The sequence below is a fragment of the Dipodomys merriami genome, unplaced genomic scaffold, assembly GCF_024711535.1.
Source record: "Dipodomys merriami isolate MVZ:Mamm:240054 unplaced genomic scaffold, mDipMer1.0.p SCAF_12, whole genome shotgun sequence".
Classification (NCBI taxonomy): Eukaryota; Metazoa; Chordata; class Mammalia; order Rodentia; family Heteromyidae; genus Dipodomys; species Dipodomys merriami.
The window spans coordinates 12,130,779-12,153,069 of NW_027202493.1; the positions used below are offsets into that span (position 1 = coordinate 12,130,779).

A 22,291-nucleotide genomic window follows, 5' to 3' on the forward strand; every position below is an offset into this window, starting at 1 on the left:
CAAAAACTCACTTATAGTACTTTTTGGTTTATTGAAGAGCTAACTTGCAGAAAAGAAAAGAAATGTATAATTTGGAGTAATTTTCAAATTTTTCTGGGTGTTTCACTTTTTAATAAAAATACCTTCTTAAAGTATGTATTGCTCTAATATATGAATTAATGCCCCCCGTGTATTTTACCATATATTCAAATAACACAATCTGAGCATCAAGGCATACATTAAAATTGTCTAGCATCACAGTAAGATTTGAGTGAACATTTAATGCCAGTTACTAGGGAGACAGAAGCAGTAAGATCAGGAATTCAGTACCAGCATGGGCAAGACCCTGTTTCAAAAACACAACCTAAAAGGGCATGAGGCCGTGGATCCAATACCTAATAATGCCAAAAAAAAAAAAAAAAGATTTGAGCTACTTATGATTCTTCATTGTTTCTATACATTCAGATTTAAGATTTACATGCCTCTTGAAAGAAATTTAAGAACTGTATTAGAATTGTGCAGTGGTGTAAAATCCACTGCACTAAATCTTGTTTTGAAAATTTACCAGTTGAGTAAGCTTAGGAAAGTTTCTTAAAACTTTCTAACTCTGTTTCTCATTTGAAAATAAGAACAATAATACCAACCTTTGATCCTAAAATAAGCCACTGTACATAGCATTTATCATAACTGTTTACAATGATTAATTAAAATGTTGGAACAAACGTCTGTTTATTTTTAAGTATGTAATGTCATAAAACCATTTTCTCCATTAGAGTTTGAATAAGATGGGTGAGCTCACAGTGAAACTGAATAGCAGATGAGAATGTACTAAAGGAAAGAGAAAATGAAAAAACATGAAAAAAAAGAATGGGTATGAGAGAAAAGAAATTGAGACTTGGAGAAAACAGATTCCTCCTTTTCCCCAAAAGAAACATAAGAATAAAAGAGAGGGAGGGAAAAAATCAGGAGGGAAAAATTGAATACAGAAGACAATAAATACATAATTCTGAGCTGGAAGCTAGGAAGTCTTATCTATAATTCTAGCTACTTAGGAGGTTGAGATCTGAGAAACATTGTTTGAAGTCAGCCCAGGCAGACAAATTCGAGAGACTCTTATCTCCAGTTAAACAGCAAGCCAGAAGTAGAGATGTGTGGTCAAGTGCTAGAATGTCAGCAGTGAGTGAAAAAAGTTGAGTGAGACTTTGTGTTCAAGCCTCAGTACTGTCCCCTTCCCCCCCCCCCCCAAAAAAAATAAAGACACAATGCTGGGAGAAATGTTTGCTATAATTTTGATTCTTTTTTCATTTTAAATAGATATTCCTTTATCATTTTTCATGTATGGACTGAATCCTGATCATAATTGTATGATCCTCAATGCAATTGAAGAATGGTAAGTATTTAAATAATGGCTTTCCTACTATAATGTGATTTTTTTCAATCTACATTTTGGAAATGATTTTATTTTAAAGTTGATTAATGTGACTGTAAAAGAAGATACATGAAGAGAATATATTATACATTAGCATAATTAAAATATGCAAACATTTATCCTTGAAGTAAATTTCTATTGGGTAGTATCTTAATTCATCTGGGCTGTTACATTATAAACTAGAAAAACAAATTTATTTTGCATCCAATATGGTTATTGATTTTAAGAAGCCATACAGGTTGTGCTATAAAATAAGAATCAATAGTATATAGTCATGTTCATGGGTTTTGTATTGACATTACAAATACACATTATTTTCTGGTAATGAGTTCAAATAACTACTGGAATTGCTTTGTAGTTGTCACAAGCTATTGTCTCTGAAGCACAGTGATTATCTCCACAGAAATAGGACTAACTGAACTTTAATACTGGCTTATCTTCTCCAGAAGGATTTGGTAGTCCCCACATAGGCCAGGAATTCTCTAAAATCGAAAACTCTGAGATTTGATGGTGGCACTGTAAATGAGAAAATGAGATGCTGGGCGCTGGTGGCTCACACCTGTAATCCTAGTTACCCAGGAGGCTGAGATCTGAAGATCATGGTTCAAAGCCAGCCCAGGCAGGAAAGTCCGTGGGTCTCTTACCTCCAATAAACCACTAGCAGAAGTGGAGCTGTGGATCAAGTAGTAGAGGGCTCACCTTGAGCTGAAGAGCACAGGGACAGTGCCCAGACCCAGAGTTCAAGCCCCACAACCAACAATAAAAAGGAAAATTAGAAAGAAAAATGATCTGATGTAAGTCTTAACAGCCATTTTAAGTATAATTGAAAGTGTAAATGTCTATTATTATACAAACTTTGCTATTCTCCATTTTTCTTTTTAAATTTTCTTTTAATTTTTTATTATAAACGTGATGTACAAAGGGGTTAAAGTTACATAAGTCAGGTAAAGATAGTCTCCATTTTTTTGTGTGCATGCCATGGCTTGAACTCATGGCCTCAGTACTCTTGGCTTTCACTCAACCCTGCTACTGCTTGAGCTTGGTGTTTTGCTTGTTATTTTAGAGGTATAGACTCAAGGGCTTTTCTATTCTGGCTGGCTTTGAACTATGATTCTTTGATCTCTGACTCCTTATACTGGTAGGATTATAGACATAAACCACTGACACCCAGTTTCCAATTTTCTATTAAATAGCAAATTGGTGAGTATTTAAAAAATAATAACTTTTACTATATATAAGACTGAGAGAAAGAAAAAGGCAGCTCTGTGGTCATTATTATCCTACATTTAGGCACCAAAGATGTCCTTTCCCAGTTTTAAGCCACCTACAGTCAAATCCCAAAATGGGCATAAAGAAAATAAAGTACAGAATCTCATGAGTTCACTACAATGTAACTGAAATTTATTATATACACACAAAATATTGACATGTAAATCATTGGATAAACTACACATTTACATAGATTAGAATGTCCTCTAATAATGGATCCATAGATGTGGAATCTGAAGGCAGTAAGAAAAAATAATCTGAGGGTCAGCTAGAGGCTCTTGACTGAATTGTTCAACAGTGTGGAATACTGATAGTTCAGGAACATCCTCAGGCTCTTCAAGAAAGCTTGGTTTCAAGCTTACAGTCAATGAAAAACAGTGTTTGGTTTAACTTTTCTTCAAACCCCTACCCGGTCACCAAGTTGACAGATATATATTGACAAACATTTTTTGTACAAGGTTCTATATTTGCCTGGACCATACACATATATATAGACATAAGTATGGAAATAAATTTTATATGAGCTCTTGTCCTTATATTCATCAGAATTGTTTTGATTGTGACCTTGATGACTAAAGATCAGTGCAATTTGACTTATAGAAAACCTTCTAAAAAGCCTACCAGTGCATTTGGGATACTGACAAAATACCATAAATTGGGTAATTCATAAAAAACAAATTATTTCTCATAGTTCTGGAGTCTGGGAAATCTAAGATCAGGCTGCTGACAGATTCAGTATCTTTAAGAGATTGCTTTCTAGTTCCGTTTGTAGACAATTGTCTTGTTGCTCTGTTCTTACAAAGATAGGTCTTTGGGGTCTTTATATAAGGGCACTAATCCCATTCATGATGGCACCACCTCCCAAGACCTACTGCCTCCTTAAATGACCTAACTCCAAACACCCTTAGGCTTTCTTGTAGCAGTTTTACATTTTCTTATGTTTAGATCGTTGATCTACTTTGAGTTAATTTTACACATAGTTTAAAGGTCCAGCTTCATTCTTTTACATGTGGATAGCTAATTTATTTAGGTACTACTTGTTGCAAAGACTGTTTTCCCATTGGAGAAGTGACTTCTAAGTAACCATGACATCCTTGAGAAACATCATTTTATTACATGCATAAGTGAGGGCTTATTTGGGGGTCTTTATTCCAGTCCATTGTTCTAGTTATGTCTTTGTACCTATACCAGGATCCAAGGAATATGATCTTAGGGGAAATATACCAGTGTGTGTTGGGGAGGGGAGAGATATACATATGTAAATGTATGTATTATAATCAATTATAAGATAACTCAACAAGAGAGAATCAGATTAAACACAAGATTTTCGAATTCTAGATACAAAGTATTTTTTAAGGAAATAATGAGATTAAGATGTGGGAAAAAACTGGGTATCAGTGGTTCACACCTGTAATTGTAATAACTCAGGAAGCTGAGATCTGAGGATTGTAGTTGACCCAGGCATGAAAATCTATGAGATTCTTATCTACAATTAACTACCATAAGGCCATAAATGGACTTGTGACTCAAGTGGTAGAGCACTAGCCTTGAGTACAAAAGCTCAGGGACAGTGCCAGGACCTGTGTCCATCATCCCCTCCCCCCAAAATAAATAAATAAAGTTTTAAAAAAGCCAAAAACAACTGTATATGAAAATAGTGATAAGCTTTGAAATGTCAGTGCCACCGATTAGACCTGATAAAATAGTGAGATGTTAGAATTCTTATTAATTAAGTTATTTTTGGTGCTAGTACAGGAGATTTAAATCAGGGCCTCTTACTCTTACTTGCTTTTTCACTCAAGGCTGAGCTCCTCGAGCCACTTCTGACCTTTTACTGGCTAATTGGTGACGAGTCTCTCAGATTTGTCTGTCTGGGCTGGCTTCAAAACACAAACCTCAGATCTCAATTTCCTAAATAGCTAGGGTTATAGGCTGGAGCCGACTGGCACCCAACAAATGTTTGTATTTTTAAATAGGAAGTACATGAAAGAGGGGCTAGAAAGCATGAATAATAAAGGTACAAATATGAACATAAATAATAAGTTTTATTTTAAAGAAGTAGAACAAATACCACAGTATGCTGTTAACAAAAATCATAGCTAATTCAGGGGAGATTTGCATTATTAGTTTATAATTTATTAATTTATGAATAAATTAGTTTTCTCCTTAATAAGATGTCAGGTGAACACAGCAGTCCTTACCATTGTCTCTACCTTTAGTTTTTGGTTTTCTTGTTAGAAGGCAACATCTTTATATTTACACAGCATACCACTAGTATTTGTCAATGAAAGGGCTAGTTTTCTTCTTTCTAGAGGTCTCCATCCATTCTTTACTGTATACTCTGATTCGTAATTAATTGGAGATTGCACAATCCTCTTTCAGAGGGGCACAGGAAGAATGAGGATTGGGAGATAATTCTTTGAACCTTATATAGATTGTTTTCCTTTTTGATTCTTCTATAAGGATTTTGTCATCTATTAATTTTCATTGTGTTCTAATGTTTAGAGCAAGTAGTTGATTGGTAACAGGAAGCTCATGGGACATGTTATGATATGGCATAAAAGATAAAAAATATTGTCTTGGGGCTGGGAAGGTGACTCAGTGGTAGAGCGCTTGCCTTGCATGCCTGAGGCCCTGGGCTCGATTCCTCAGCACCACATAAGCAAAAAGGAAAAAATCCGGAAGTGGCGCTGTGGCTCAAGTGGTAGAGCGCTAGCCTTGAGCTGAAGAGCTGAGGGACAGTGCCCAGGCCCAGAGTTCAGACCCCACGACCGGACCCCAAAAAAAAAAATTGTCTTGTGTGAGCTCCATAGCTTCCCTTCAGTATCAGTTTCAGTTCTTGAGAGGTTAAAAAATGTTAGGGTCAGGGGTGATGAGGATTGGAGAAGCAAGAAAGAGGAGGAATACCTTTGTTACTACTAGTATAATAATACATGATATCATCTTAGGCCTTTGTGGAAGGATATTATAGAGCTTACCACATTACTAACTATAGGAATAGTCATGTAATTTATTTACAACTTCCATAACTTTATCTTATAGTCAGTTATATTGAAGTAATGAGAATATCTGATAACAGTTGAATTGGTAAGTACTTTTAAAGAATAGAATACTTGGCAGAAATTTTACCACATGTTTATGAAAATTACTTTATCTGGACATTTTTAAGCTTTTCAAGAACAAAGTTCTTAGTTACCTAATCACAATTATATAAATTATAAGGAAAAAGTCTGTTGTAAACTAAAATTTAATACATAAAACCAGAATTGTTTACTAATTTCTATTTGGGGTAACCTGGAAAATTGAAATTGAAACATGTTGACATTGTCACTAAGAATATATTATTCAATTCCATTGAAGAATTTTTACATGTTTTAACAACTGTGCTCTTTAAATATTTATTATTTAATAATTTTGGGTTGATTTTAGGCCACCAACAAAATGGAAATGAAAAAATTTGCTAAGCCCAAGACATTATGGAAAATGAGTTCAACCAGTAAACCTTTATCCACTAGAGGTATAGAAGTCAGTCCTTTGAAGAAATTCACTATTCCAAAGATCAGGAGGACAACTGAGAAAGGTAAAATTGCTATGATAAATGAGATTTTAAAAATAACTCCTGTGTTTCTCTGATTGTTAATCTATGTTCATCTGTTCTTTGACTGCATATGAAATTGGGTTAAGTCAGGTCTCTTAATTCCTTAAGTACACGTGTACTTCTGCTTCTACACAAAATGGAATAGACATTTGTCTCCGGTCCATCTCAGTAAGTACCATAAAAACCCCACACATAACATGTAAAAACAATGTAAGATTTTTAAAGGTAAAAACAAGGAACTTCATAATCAGGGAATGATAGAACAATGTTTCCTGGATTTTTTTTTTTTTTTTGTTTCCTATATATCTCAGACTGAATCCCTACAACTTAAAAGTAACTGGTACAGACTTCCCCGCACACAAAGTTAAAAGCCTGAAAAAAAAATCCTATTTTTTGCCATAGAGTATAAAAAGGGGACAATAAGAGGAGTAGATACCTGCTTAAAGTTAAACATACTGCTCCTGAAAAATACGCCAGGGATAGAGGGGCACTGCATCTTGTGTCAGCAATGTTAAGTGGAGGACTGAGACTTATGTCTCTCCTTCCTGCCCATAAATGGGGTGGCAGAAGAAACCAAGTACTAGCTTGAACTTCCATCATAGAGCAGCAACTAGTTCTTATTTCTACCATCCACTACCCTATAGTGTCAGTAGATTTTCACTCCTCCTCTCTGATAATGAGTGTCCTTTTGGGATGGATAGGGTTTTTTGTTTGTTTTGTTTTGTTTTGTCAGTTGTGGGGCTTGAACTCTGGGCCTGCTCAAAGCAAGCGCTCTACCACTTGAGCTATACCACCACTTCCAGTTTTCTGGTGGTTAATTGGAGATAAGCTTATCTCCTGCCTGGGCTGGCTTTGAACGATGATCCTCAGATCTCAGCCTCCTGAGTAGCTAGGATTACAGGTTGAACCACCAGTGCCCAGTGGGATGGATAGTCCTTGAAAACAAAGTGCAGAGCCTGGATTTCTGCCTCACTCAGCAATTACAAGGTATTCATTCTCTTCACAAAGTCAGTAAGGCTGAGTAGTACTCTGGTAATTCCTTGTTTTCACTGGCAACAGAATACCCTCAGGGTATCAGAGGAGGTCCTGTGGAGAGCAAGGACTTTAACACTACTTGATGATAGAGTGTTACTGCTCCCCTTTCACTGCCAGCAGTTTTTCCTGCCAGCATGATTTTAACAATACCCAAAAATGTCCAAGACAAAATAAAAAATTGTTTCTATTACCAACAACCAGGAAAATCTAAACTTGGACTGAGAAACGATGTTTAATACTTGCCAGTGCTGAGATGATACAAATGTTTGGATTGCCTCACAAGGCTTTTTTAAAATGTTTGAACAAGCTATTATAATCTTGAAACAAATTTTTAAAAAATAGAAAATTTTATCAAAGAAATGTAATGCTAACTAAATAGAATATTTAGAACTGAACAATAGAATAATCAAAAGCTTAGGCAAAACTGATAAAAATGCAAGGAGAAATAAATCAAGAGGTTTGAGGAATGTGTGGCTCAATTGGTAGAGCAATAACGAATAATAAAAGCATCAGGTATTGAGTTTGAGTCCTGGTCTTAGACATAAAGAAAAATAAACAAATCTACTATTATGGAAATGTCAATATCCCTTTATTAAAAATGAGTATGTCCAGGCTGAAAGAAAAATGTATAGGAGCATAATAGAATTCTACTCCACCATAAATCAGCTGGACATAATATACATTTGTAGACTACTCCAACAATAGCTTAATACATGTTCTTCTAAAACTCCAAAGAAACTTGTGAATATGTGACACACCTCTTAAAATACTTGTTCTTAGACCACAGTGGACTAAGAGCAATAACATCTGGAAAAATCCCCAAATACTAGAAGATTAGGCAAAAATATTTCTAAGTAACACATGTCAAAGAAGAAATCTCAAGAGAAATGTCAAGCGTGAAAATATAAGATTTTAGGGATTTCATACCTAGAATGAAATTTATAGCATTCAAGGATACTTTTCAAAAGAAAAGTCCAAGGCTGGGAAGGTGGCTCAGTGGTAGAGCGCTTGCCTTGCATGCATGAGGCCCTGGGTTCGATTCCTCAGCACCACATAAGCAAAAAGAAAAAAATCCGGAAGTGGCGCTGTGGCTCAAGTGGTAGAGCGCTAGCCTTGAGCTGAAGAGCTGAGGGACAGCGCCCAGGCCCAGAGTTCAGGCCCCACGACCAGACCCAAAAAAAAAAAAAAAAAGTCCAGGAGGAGCATGGTGCCTCATTCCTGTAATCATAGCTGCAGTCATACCTGCTTGAGAAGCAGAGATGAAGGATCAAGCCTGGATCTAAAGCTGTTTAGGCCCCATCTCAACAAGTAGCCAGATATGGTGTACCCAACTATCATCCCAGCTACCTGAGAAACATGAGAACTACAGTCTTGAGTCTGGCCCTGGACAAAAAATGTAAGCCCTGGATTTAGGGGTATGACTCAAGTGGTAAAGTGTCAGCTTAGCAAGTGCAAAGCTCATATTGAATGGTAGAGTGCTAGCCTTGAGCAAAAGAAGTTCAGGAACAGAGCCCAAACCTTGAGTTCACAAGCCCCAGGACTGGCAAAAGATAAAATAAAGAACCTAGGGGTTTGGCTCACAATCCAGGACCTGGAATCAGACTCCACCAAAAATTCAAAATAAATATAGAAGTTGCAAATGATATTTATAGTGAACAAGCAGAAGAAAAAATAGTTCGAAAAGAATTCAATGAAATTAGAAGGGAAAAAAAACTATCAGGTTTTTTTGTGAAGATCGATAAAACTTTTAAACCTGTAAAAAAAGACAAATTACTAATATTAGAGGTGAAAGAAATAGCATCATTGTATATCTCAAGTACATTAAAAGCTTAAAGAATACTATGAACAACTCTGTGCCCACAGGTTATTATATTCTAGATGGAATGTTCCAATTCCTTAAATCTACAGTCTGCTAAAACACACAAGAAGAAATAGGTGATATGAATAAATCTGTTTCTGTTGTTAAAGAAATAAAACAAGCAATCTTTTTCAGTGGAAAGCTCCAGGCCTAGCTGTGTTCACTGATGAATGCAGGGTTCTCTGATAATGTCTTTCAGGAGATAAAAGAGAATGTTGCCATATGCAATAGGTAATATTTACCCTAATTTTAGAAAACAAGAAATCTATAGACTGACATTGTCAGGAATATAGAACATCCACAGAACATTAGCAAACTAGTAATACACAAAAAATTTCAAACTATTTAGTTGAATTTATCCTAGGTATGGCTCACCATTGGAAAATCAGTTCATCTATTATACAAAAATCAAATAATCATAAAAATATAAGTATAAGGGCTGGGATGTAGCTCAGTGGCAAAGCGCTTGCCTAGCAAGTGCAACGTCCTGGGTTCGATCCCCAGTACCAAAAAAGAAAAGAAAAAAAAATACAGTTTAAAAAAAATATATAAGTATAAAAAGAATATTTTGATAAATCCAAACCCTTTCATGGTAAACTCGAATAAAGGAATGGAACTTCCTGAACTTGGTAATACAAGCCGAGCATCACTCACTGCAAGTCTGAAATTCAAAATACCTTGATACCAACCAGGTGCTTTTACCTGTAATCCTAGCTACTCAGAAGACTGAGATCTGAGAATCTTGATGTGAAGTCAATATAAGCAAGGCAAATCCATGAGACTTATATCTCCAATTAAGCATCATAAAAAGACAAAAGTGGAAGGTGTAGCTCAGTGGTAGAGTGCTAGCCTTGAGCAGAGAAACCTCCGGGACAGGGCCCAGGCTCTTAGTTCAAGCTCCCAAGATGAAGAAAACAAAAACAAAAAAATTCTCTGATAGTTTGTTAAAGTATTGTCATCATGCTTAGACAGTTTCAGATTTTAGAGCATTTCACATTTTTAGATATGGATGGTCAGATTAGCCTCACTGGAGAATTCTAAGCGTTTTAAAGAATATAATTTGTATATATTTTCTTCCAGGAAATTGAGGTATACAAAATCATTTTATGACAGGGTCAGTCAGTATTAAACTTGTTCCTAAGCCAAACAAATAAAAAAGAAGAAAAGGCACAGGCCAATATCAATTATGATTGTTGATGCAGAAGTCCTGACAAATATAAGCAAATTGAGTGCTGCAAAGCATGAATTATACCCTAAAATGTATTAATGAATATTCTCATTTTTGTTTGAGACAAGATTCTTCAGTGTTGACTTGAATTCCTGGGCTTAAGCAATTCTCTTGCTTCAGTACCCAAGGGTAGAAAGGACTATAGAAACACAATATCATGCCTCACCTTTGTTTCACCACTTACTCAACATAATATTGGAAATTTATCAGTCTAAAAAGTCAAGGAAACAGGATATAGTGATTCATGCCAGTAATCCTTGCTATTTGGGAAGCAGAGGTCAAGAGGACTACAGTTTGAGGCCAGAATAGGCAAAAAGTTTATAGCTTTATTTTTGTAGCTATCAAAATCTCCATGATATTTTACAAACATACAAGCCTATTATAATATTTATATAGGAAAGCAAACTAGAATAGGTAAAACAATCAAAAATAGGAAAGAAAGTAAATGGAACTATAATACTGTCTGAATCCTAATATAACTACAGTAATCAAGACATATAGATGCATTGAATAAAACAGATTTCAGTTGGGAACCACACAAATATACCAAATTGATTTTCTTCCAGTTGATTTTCATAATTCAGTTGTAGAAAGTCTTCATCAAATTTTACTAAAACAATTTGGCCATTCATAGGCAAAAGCTTCACCCTAATATCATATGAAGGAATAACAAGTCAGTTGTGATATTGCATACCACACAGGAGGTTGAGGCAAAGGGATTATGAGTTTTGTGGCCAGCATGGAGTACATAACATTACTTTGTAGCAAAAAAACTTAAAATGATCAAAGTTTAAGTAAAAAAAATGAAATTATAAAACTTCCAAGAAAACATAGGAAAAGGATTTCAGAATATTAGCCTAGGCAGGGTTAGGGGGAACCTTTTTCAAAGAAGATTGTAAAGGATTATAGACACATAAGTAAGGAAATGAATGCATTTCTTGTCAAACAATGTTGCCCCCTTCCTTGTTTTTCTTGGCTTTCCTCTCCCCTACTTCTCTCCCTACCCCCCAAGTTGTAAAGTTAATTTCCAACATAGTGCCTTGTGAGTATTCCTGTTGCATGGACCTTCCCCCATTCCTTTGTTCTAAGACAAAGTGGTGGAAAGGGGCACCTGTGACTCATGCCTATAATACTAGCTACTCAGCAGGCTGAGATCTGAAAATCGGTTCAAAGCCATCCCTGGCAAGGAAAGTCTACGGGACTCTTATCTCCAATAAACCACCAAAAAAACAGGAAGTGGAGCTGTGGCTCAAATGGTAGAGCCCTCACCTTGAACTGAAGAGCTGAGGGTTAGCACCCAGGCCCAAAGTTCAAGCCCGACAATAAAAAAAAAAAAAAGCAAAGATCCACAAAAAGATATGTTTAAAACTATCAAAAATTGTAATAATTGCTACAAATTCTAAAATGAAAATTAATTTTGAGTCCGTGATGAAAATGTGAGAGTTGAGAATCTGGTGATTCTCTAATACTTTACTCATTCTGTTGACTGGATTTAATAATTAAACATAAGAAATAATTGTTAATTATAGTCATATAATTAATTATTAATATAATTAATATATAATTTTAATTATATTCATATATAGAGAAATTGCCTTGCTCCTTATAGTCAGCTCTTAGTACTTAAAAGTTCTGAATTTGTGAATTTTCTTACCTGGTAAAATTCACAGTCATTACTCAGTAGTTGTTTTATTTGTAAGCTCAGAATCAATACACGTAGGGACAGAAGCCAAAAATGTGAGTTGTCCAGTTTACACACACTTCCCAGCTAAAGTCGAAGACAGTGTTCTGTTGTCTCATTGTACCTTTCATACTATAATATGTCCTTTAGTTTTTAGTATTGTTTTCATCGAATTTTGTTGATACTTTCACTGTTTAAAATAGCCTCCAGGGCTGGGAAGGTGGCTCAGTGGTAGAGTGCTTGTCTTGCATGCATAAGGCCCTGGGTTTGATTCCTCAGTACCACATAAACAGAAAAAGCCAGGAGTGGTGCTGTGGCTCAAGTGGTAGAACGCTAGCCTTGCTTGAGCTGACGAGCTGAGGGACAGCGCCCAGGCCCAGAGTTCAGACCCCACAACCAGCAAAAATAAAATAAAATAGCCTCCAGATATAATGCTGAAAAGAGACCTTAGTGTTTCTAAGCTCAGGAATATTATGATGTGCCTTACATAGAAAACACATTTTAGATATCAGCCCGAGTAAGCTTGATTTTAGTGTGGTTGAATTAACAATGCAATGCATCAGAAAAAGGAAGAAAATCACCAGTACAAAGCTAGTATCACACCTCAAAAAAAGTACCTGTTGAAGCTATGGGAAAAAATGAAAAAGCAGGAGCTGGGAAGGTGGCTCAGTGGTAGAGTGCTTGCCTTGCATACTGGAGGCCCTGGGTTTGATTCCTCAGCACCACATAAGCAGAAAAAGCTGGAAGTGGCACTGTGGCTATCCTTGAGCTGAATTGCTGAGGGACTGCCCAGGCCGAGTTCAGGCCCCACAACCCACACAAAAAAAAGAAAAAGCAGCTAGTTTGATAGATTCATGATATGACAGCTGATACTTTTAAGGCATAATGGATAGCATTGTTGTGAGGCAAAAAATCCATGGTACATAAGGACATATTCCCAGTGTCAGTAAAGTGTTTTCATCTGGGCTATTGCTGGTTGGCTCATGTAAGAGAACATGAAAAATGGTGAGCTTACAGGCAGTTAGGCTCCTTAGATACAGAGATTGGGAAAGAATTTTTTTAAATAACCTGGCAGAGGGCTGGGAAGGTGGCTCAGTGTTAGAGTGCTTGCCTTGCATACATGAGGCTCTGGGTTTGATTTCTCAGCATCACATAAGCAGAAAAAGCCAGAAGTGCTGCTGTGGCTCAAGTGGTAGAGCGATTGCTTTGAGCTGAAGAGCTGAGGGATAGCACCCAAACCCAGAGTTTAGGCCCCATGACCGACAAAAATAAAAATAAAAAATAAGCTGGCAGATGTTATACAGAAAAAGGAATATGTTTTTCAGCACTAGTTTGAAAGAAATGTTGACAGAAGAACCCATGTAATGTTCATGACATTTATAGATTGTCAAAAATTCAACCAGATGTTTGTAAGAACTTAACCCTTTTCCCTAAGGACACTCGTTCAATACTCAATAATTCAATGTTTGTATGGACTTTATGGAATAGAACCATTTCAGACTATAAGAATAAACTTTTTCTCTCTCACTAAATCTCCCTTATCAAGGTTTTATCCATTTCTGCATCTAATTAATATAGCAACAACTTGAAACATTGCTCACTGTCCTGAGAAAACCTTGTTCCTCTTACATGTGCCACTGTAACCATTTCCAGCTTACAAATAGATCTGTTATACTTGCAAATCATTTTTAGTATATGAATTGCCTTACAAGTTTGGGTGATGATTCACAGAATACAACTTTAATTGCAAACAACCTGAATTCTAATACATCTTCTAATCTACATTAGTGTCAATTTTTAATAACTCCAATGATATGTGAAGAAAAATATGGCTCATGTTTTAATTTACTGCCAATGTAGAAGGTCCATATTACTTTGGTAAAACCTTAAATGTAAATTGTTGCCTTCAATAGTTAATAAAATTTCCAAGAAGTTCATTGTTTTTTATTTTATATCAATATAATGCTATTGTATGTATGTACAGTGTATCATTTAATCACAAGTAACTATTCTCCTTTTCTTGTTTGTAGTTTACTTGTCATCTTGTTGCACTAATACTAGGGAGTATAGTTTCATACATGACAATTTAAAGCAATGCAGGCTTGATGTAAGTTGTGATCTACAGGCCACATGGCAATTTGGGGATACAAAACTAATTCACAATGAGCATCTGGAAAAAAAATTTACTGCTAAGAGGTAAGTCTCTATGAACTAAACAAGTTTGAGAAATTTTTTTTGTACTATGGTTTCTTTCACTAATTCATTTATACCATTTTAGATTTACTAAGACTCACTAAGAAAATAAGCAGTACTGGAGAAATCAGTGCAAGTTACTGTTAACCTTCTTACAGTCTTTTGTAATTCAGAAATATTTGTGCAAGAGGATAGTATTGATTTGTCTGAAATTTGATTATGTGGTTGTATAATAATGAACATTAGTGATCATGTACTAATACTAAATTTCAGATACTCTTCTAATTTTTTACCTTCATTTTTTTTTCAGAAACATTCATCAGCTCATTTTGTTAAGTTGACATTTCTTAGGTCCCTTCCTGGGTAATGTAAAATAGGAAAGTAATGAGAAACAACTTTTTTGTTCCTAGACAGAACTCTAAAGAGGTGATGTGTATATATAAATATATATATATATATATATATATATATATATATCAACCTCTATATATACACTGTGTGTGTGGGTGGGTGTGGGTGTCGGTCATGGGGCTTGAACTCTGGGCCTGGGGGCTGTCCCTCAACTCTTGAGCTCAAGGTGAGTGCTCTACCACTTGAGCCACAGCACCACCTCCAGTTTTCTGGTGGTTTAGTTGAAGATAAGAGTCTCACGGACTTTCCTGCCAGAATGGCTTTGAACTGAGATCCTCAGATCTCAGCCTCCTGAGTAGCTAAGATTACAGGCATGAGCCACTAGCACCTGGCGTAAGGTTGATAGATACTTTAATTTGAGAAGGTTGTATCTGGCTGCTTTCAATAATTCCAGTAAAACTGTTCCTTAGCGTTAATGCCAAAATTGGAGTTTGTGTGTGTATCCTTCTATGTGTCCCTCTGCGTGTCCCTGTCAGTCTTGGGACTCAAGGTATGAATGCTGTTTCTGAGCCTTTATACTCAAGGCTAGCACTCTGCCAATTGAACCACAGCTTTTCTAGCAGTTTTCTGATGATCATTGGAGATAAGGCTTTCCTGCCCAGGCTATCTTCAAACTCATATGTCAGCTTCCTAAGTAGCTGGGATTACAGGTGTGAACCACTAGCATCTAGCTTCTTTCTAATGGTTCTTGAAAGTACCCATTTAACTTTCTGGGAAGACAATTACCTTATTGTTGTTTTGATTTTTTTTTAATATACAAACTGGGCTGGGAAGGTGGCTCAGTGGTAGAGTGCTTGCCTCGCATGCATGAGGCCCTGGGTTCGACTCCTCAGCACCACATAAACAGAAAAAAAAAGCCAGAAGTGGTGCTATGACTCAAGTGGTAGAGCACTAGCCTTGAGCTAAAGAGCTGAGGGACAGTGCCCAGGCCAGAATTCAGGCCCCATGACCGGACCCCCCCCCCAAAAATATATATATATATACACAAACTCTTCGAATTTTGAATTTATAGATATAAATTTGTATTAGGATAATTTAAAATAGCATATTCATTTTCTAAACTTTTCTTTATGATTTTGCACTTTTAAACCTCAAGCCTAAGCTTGAAAGTCCTACCTGTAAAACTTATTTTTGTTTTAGAATGAATCTTTCTTGACTCAAATATTCTAGACCCCTTTGTTGTGAGCGTGGGAACTTGGAACTGGCATATTCTCTTCCTTCTAAAAACTACAGTTAGGCGTGGCAGTAGAAAGTGACATATTCACATTCAAAGCACAGTTTTTTTAAAAATTAATTTGGGGGAGACTGGAGGCATATTTCAAAAGGGAGAGTACTAGCTATGTGTAAGACCCAGTTCTAGAACACACACAAAAATTGAGACTGTTCTTTATTTTAGTCTTGAAAATTTTTCCAGTTACTTTTTGTTACAGAAAAGTTAAGACAATGATATAGGACATGTTAGAACATTCTTAATAATCAACAATGTCAGGAATTTGTTTGAATATTTGCCCAATTAGACAAAAATTCATACTATATGTTTACCATAGTACTCAGGAGCAGCACTCCTGATATAATGAGACTAGTGTTAAAATGACCTCAGTGGTAAGAACAGTAAAGCAAAAAAAGATGAAAAAACCCAAGACTTTTGAAGAGAATTTGGAGTCATACAATCAGTTAATCTTCATGAAGGCTACCTGATGTCTTAACTTGTTATGATAAGAAGCTAACTTATTTGAAGTCATTTGGAAATGAATTTCTATGTGAAGTCAGTGATTCAAATTTGCACTGAATTTAGTACTAGAAAAGGGATACTATCAAGAAAGGGATTCTAAAATAAGGGTTTAATTCAGGGAAAGGGCGCTAAGGACTCCAGATAGGGGATTAGTGACAATCTTTTGAGACATGATCCATGTATTTCATAAAGCTGTTATTTTGAGAGAAATTACACAAAAAATAATCAAAATATTTAGAATGCAACTATTTCCTATTTATATCCAATAAAATGTTTTTATAAATCATAAAAAATCCAAATTTCAAAAAAATCTTACTGGTCTAGGAATGTGGCTTAGTGGTAGAATGCTTGCCTGGCATGCATGAAGCACTGGGTTTGATTCCTCAGTACAACATACACAGAAAAAGCCGCAAGTGACACTGTGGTTCAAATGGTAGGTAGAGTGCTAGCCTTTAGTAAAAGAAGCTCAGAGACAGTGCTGAGGCCCTAAGTTCAAGCCCCAGGACTAGCAAAATAAAAACAAAAAACAACTTCTGATTGTGTGTGTTCTACCTGGCAAGTTTAAATTGAAGTAGAGAATTCATCTTTTCCAAAGTTAGTGTCAGCACAGGTTGAGAAAGGAGCAAGGTGTAACACAAGTACATGGCAAAGCACAAATCTGTTGCCTTCATGTTTTCCCAACCTCCTTTTAAATATTTTTTTTTCCTGGTAAATGAAACAACTCAAGTTTATACAGCAAAGGAATACTTTAAATGCAAATGAGTAAGAAGCAGTTTCATAGTAAAATTCGATAGGAATAGGCTACTATGGATTCAGATTTGTATTATGAGAAGGTTCTCGAGATTCAGCTTCTGCCTTTAATAGTGTGACAAATCTTAGTATGTGAATAACTTTGGAAAGCCTAACTTTTACATAAACTTAGGACAGAACTTGTGTTGGACGGAAGTGGCGCTATAGCTCAAGTGGTAGAGTGCTCACCTTCAGCTGAAATGCTGAGGGACAGCGCCCAGGCCCAGAGTTCAAGCCCCATGACTGACAATAATAATAATAATAATAATAATAATAATAATAATAATAATAAATAATAATTTTTAAAAAAAAGAACTTGTGTTGGGGTTTTTTGTTTTGTGTTTTGTTGGTCGTGGGGCTTGAACTCTGGGCCTGGGCACTGTCCCTGAGCTCTTCAGCTCAAGGCAAGCACTCTACCACTTGACCCATAGCACCACTTCTTGTTTTCTGGTGGTTAATTAGAGATAAGAGTCTCAGAGCCAAGAGCTGGTGGCTCACACCTATAATCCTAGCTACTCAGGAGGCTGAGATATGAGGATCATGGTTCAAAGCCAGCCACAGGAGGAAAGTCCGTGAGACCCAATTAACCACCAGAAAACTGAAAGTGGGCTGTGGCTCAAGAAGCTCTAGTGCTAGAGCGCTCACCTTGAGATGAAGAGCTGAAGGACAGCGCCTCAGGCTCAGAGTTGAAGCCTACAACTGGCCAAAAAATAAAGTCTCACAGACTTTCAGATCTCAGCCTTCTGAGTAGCTTGGATTACAGGCAAGTGCAACCACACCCTGTTGACAGAAATAGTTTCAACCATCATTTTATCCATTTTTTATTGTCATTCTTAAAGAGGCCTAATTCTTTTTTCAAATGTAATTCTGAAACATTCATTGAAAACTAAAAAAGTACCTATCATTATTATTACTAATACAAAATTCAGAAGATTGTTTCTGCTTTAATTCAGTGGGGTTTTTTTTGTAGCCTGGCATTAGATTTTTATTATATTTTTCTACTGAATCCCTTCAGATTTAGCCAACAAGATATTTAGACAACAGGATGACTAGGTAAAGTAATATGGCCCAAAATGTCAGTGGTACTAGCCATTTAAAAACCCTGCTCTAGGATTATTCTGTGTCTTCATTATCTATAAAGAATGTATCTATAAAGAGTGTATCTTTTGATGATGTTACATTTGTGTGTAGTATAGGAATCTTACAATATACTTCTCTGCCCATCCATCTTTTTTTGTTGCTATTAGTGTTTTCCCTGTGAGAGACTTAGAAGTTACTAAGAAATTTAATATCTTTCCTTATCCCTAGAAAAGCCAACTGAGAAATGGGAAAAGGAAGTAGGGCATGGACCATTAGACTTCTTTGTGAGAACTCTTTTTTTTTTTTTTTTTTTGGGTCCGGTTGTGGGGCCGGAACTCTGGGCCTGGGCGCTGTCCCTCAGCTCTTCAGCTCAAGGCTAGCACTCTACCACTTGAGCCACAGTGCCACTTCCGGCTTTTTTCTTATGTGCTGCTGAGGAATCGAACCCAGGGCCTCGAGCATGCAAGGCAAGTGCTCGACCACTGAGCCACCTTCCCAGCCCCTTTGTGAGAACTCTTATCTCAACATAGTGATCATAGTGTTTCATCAACTTGAATGTAAAAGCAGACATATTTAATCAAAAGTAAAGGGTGACATTGTTACAATCTAGGAGACAAGTGGTTATGATCTTTTCTGTCAGTGACATACTTTCATATGTATTTTCTGTCTGCTCTTAGTGGTAGATGGTTCTTGTAAATTAAATAGTAATATGTATATGATATACAACTTCTGTGAGAAGTGTTCCAGAAAAATAAATCTTACTAAGTATGTAGCTTTCAAGAACAATTTTCCATATCTTCTAGGTCCTGTAAGCTCTCCATCGTAGATATTAATTTGGAATCATCTTTAAAAAAAAAAAAAGAAAAACGTGAGGGCTGGGAATGTGGCTTAGTGGTAGAGTGCTTGTCTAGCATGCATGAATCCCTGGGTTTGATTCCTCAGTGCTTTATACACAGAAAAAGCTAGAAGTGGCACTGTGGCTCAAGTGGTAGAGTGCTAGCTTTAAGCAAAAGAAGCTCAGGCCCCAGCCTTGACCTCAAGCCCCAGTACTGGGAAAAAAATAAAAAAGAAAGAAAAAATGCACTTATTACTGACTTATATAACTATAATTCTTCTGTATATACCCTTTATAATAACTAATATGTATTTTTTTTAAAAAAAGACAAGGTGTCAGCTCAAAATTGAAGATGCATCTATAGGTTGGCCCTGTGCTTCTAAGAATTTTTCACAGGGGAATAGCATTTAGGGACTTGGGCCACAATCTGAGTACCCAAAGCATTTGCTTTTTAGAAGAGGATTTTTAATCTTTTTTTTTTCCTTTTTTTCCTTTTTTGGTTATTGATGAGGATTATCTTGGGGCCTGGGCACTGTCTCTGAGCTCTTTTGCAGGCTAGTGCTCTACCACTTTGAACCACAGCGCCACTTTTGGTTTTCTGATGGTTAATTGGAGTCTCATTGACTTTACTTTCTGGGCTGGCTCCTAACCATAATCCTCAGATCTCAACTTCCTGAGTAACTAAGATTACAGGCATGAGCTACCAGTGACCAGCTTTTCAAATTTTTTTTGTTTCTTATTCTCTTATGGGAGGAAAGGTTCATTGAGACATTTCTACACACATATATATACTTTTTCCTTATCCACTTCATCTGCCACATTCATCCCACTGGAATCACATTTCTGTCCTGGTGTCTGAACCTTTTGTACCAGCTGGTGGTACCTGGTTGACGCTAGTACTATTCTTGCTCAAGGCAAGCCCTCTACCACTTGAGCCACAGCACCACTTCCAGTTTTCTAGTGGTTTATTGGAGATAAGAGTCTCACAGAGTTTCCTGCCAGGGCTGGCTTTGAACCATGATTCTCAGATCTCAGCCTCCTGAGTAGCTAGGATTATAGGCGTGAGCCCCTGGCACTCGGCTGGCCTAATTTTTAATATTGTTTCTCATAGAATAGGTGGGGTTGATGAAAGAGAGATGGTGGGGATGGCTGGTCAGCAGAACAGTCAGAACACATTTATTATGTTCAATACTTTATATGAATGTGCTTCTGACACCCCACAGCTATTATAATGGTAACATTCTAGGTGACTAATCACGGAGCACCATAACAAATATAGTAAAAGGAAAGGTTTACTCTATTAAAACAATGTGAACATGTGACACAGAAACATAAAGTGGGTGTGTGCTTTTGGAAAAAATGACACTGATAGACTTGCAGATACAAGATTGCTGCAGATCTTCAATTTATTTTATTTTATTTTATTTTTGCCAGTCCTGGGGTTTGAACTCAGGGTCTGGGCTCTGTCCCTGAGCCTTTCTGTACTCAGGGCTAGCTCTATCACTTGAGTCACAGTGCCACTTGTAGTTTTTTTCTGTTTTATGTGGTAGCAAGGAATCAAACCCAGAGCTTGATGCATGCTAGGCAAGCACTCTACCACCAAGCCATATTCCCAGACCCCTCCAATTTATTTTTTAAAAAATTGTTTATATGACGCACAATAAAATGAAATAGACTTGTATGGTTCCAACCCTGTCACTTTGATAGTTTGACAAGCTTTAGCTTTTTTGTAGGATATAGGGGTAGTGTTGGGGTTTGAACTTAGGGACCTTATGCTTGGACCCTAAGTGGCAGTGCTTGAACAGTATCCTCAGCCCCTAAACTTCATTTTTTAATGAATTTAATAATAACTTTGAGGTGAGTTGAGAACAAATTGGGAAAATACATGTAAAACTTTTAAGACTTTCTGGTGAATGTATTAACAGCATTTGAGAAATGTTCTTATCAGATAACGCAAAAAAGGCTAAGTCTTCAATTTAACCTTTAGATATTCAAGCTAACTAATGGTAGGGGTATGTGATACCTCTGAATGCTATCAGTATTTTTCTTTTTAATAGTTACTAAGCTGAAACATCCTGAAAATTATTGTTTAAACTGTATACAGTATTTGTTTTGCTTTAGGTCAGAGATGCGTGAGAATGGAAGGCATGGCAGAGAACTTGAAGAACATTTCTGCTTTTTAGCACTTCCTCAGAGTGACATGGCAGAGATTTACCAGAGCGGGATAAGTACTAAAGCATCGACATTGAAGATACTGGGAAATCCCCTTCTGGGAATTTATATATTTAGACATGTTGATGTTGCCTTGAATTATGCTCATAGTCGAAGCACTGCTGTGGAAGGTATTGTAATTTTTAAGGTAGGTAGCATAAAAATGCTAATTATATGAACAGTTGATCTTAAATTAACCTGAACATACCTTCCTCTCAGTTTAAATTAGTATTTTAAATTTTATTATGTAAAATAACATGTTATCATCATTAGAATTTTCCCCATTCTTGACTTTTATTTGACTTAATTTTCAGTAAGCAAAGGCAATCCTCATCTTCGTCTTCTCAGTGTTACATTTATTATGGACCAATTGTTCCTGCTCTTTTTTGTTGGTTGTGGGGCCTGAACTCTGGGCCTGGGTGCTGTCCCTCAGCTCTTCAGCTCAAGGCTAGCACTCTATCACTTGAGCCACAACACCACTTCCTGCTTTTTCTGCTGGTGTGGTGCTGAGGAATCGAACCCAGGGCCTCATGCATGCAAGGCAATCACTCTACCACTGAGCCACCTTCCCAGCCCCTGTTTCCATTCCTTTTATTTCTTTTGTCTATATCATAATTAATATTAAATTTTTTGTCCTCCTATTAAACATTGTAGTAAAGTGACTTTTGCATAAGCTGAACTTAATTAAGCTTTTTGTTTTTTGACAAGGATTAGAGTTTGAACTCAGGGCCTCTCTCTTCCTAACTATATGCTCTACCATTTAAGCTATGCTTCCAGCTTCAAATATCAATTTTGTAATTTTAATACTTATGTTACAGTTATATAAAATGTTAGCTTTAGAAAAAAACTTGTGCCTAGGTGATTCAAGGCCTCTAAATGAGTGTGTCTGTGACTATATGAGAGGGAATATTGTTTATATTAGGAAATAGCCATGATATAAATGCCTACCTTAGTGCATTGGAC

At 36.5% G+C, this 22,291-nt stretch overlaps 1 protein-coding gene across 1 annotated transcript in view; it reads left to right on the plus strand.

Moving 5' to 3' along the window:
- Positions 1–22,291, plus strand: part of Tex15 (testis expressed 15, meiosis and synapsis associated) — a 64,475-nt gene that overhangs the window by 13,607 nt on the left and 28,577 nt on the right. The window contains exons 2-5 of the mRNA XM_070016239.1: positions 1,294–1,369; positions 6,107–6,257; positions 14,108–14,273; positions 21,239–21,476. Of these exons, the coding sequence (XP_069872340.1) occupies positions 1,367–1,369; positions 6,107–6,257; positions 14,108–14,273; positions 21,239–21,476 (558 nt within the window). The 5' untranslated portion in view covers positions 1,294–1,366. The remainder of the gene's footprint in view (positions 1–1,293; positions 1,370–6,106; positions 6,258–14,107; positions 14,274–21,238; positions 21,477–22,291) is intronic.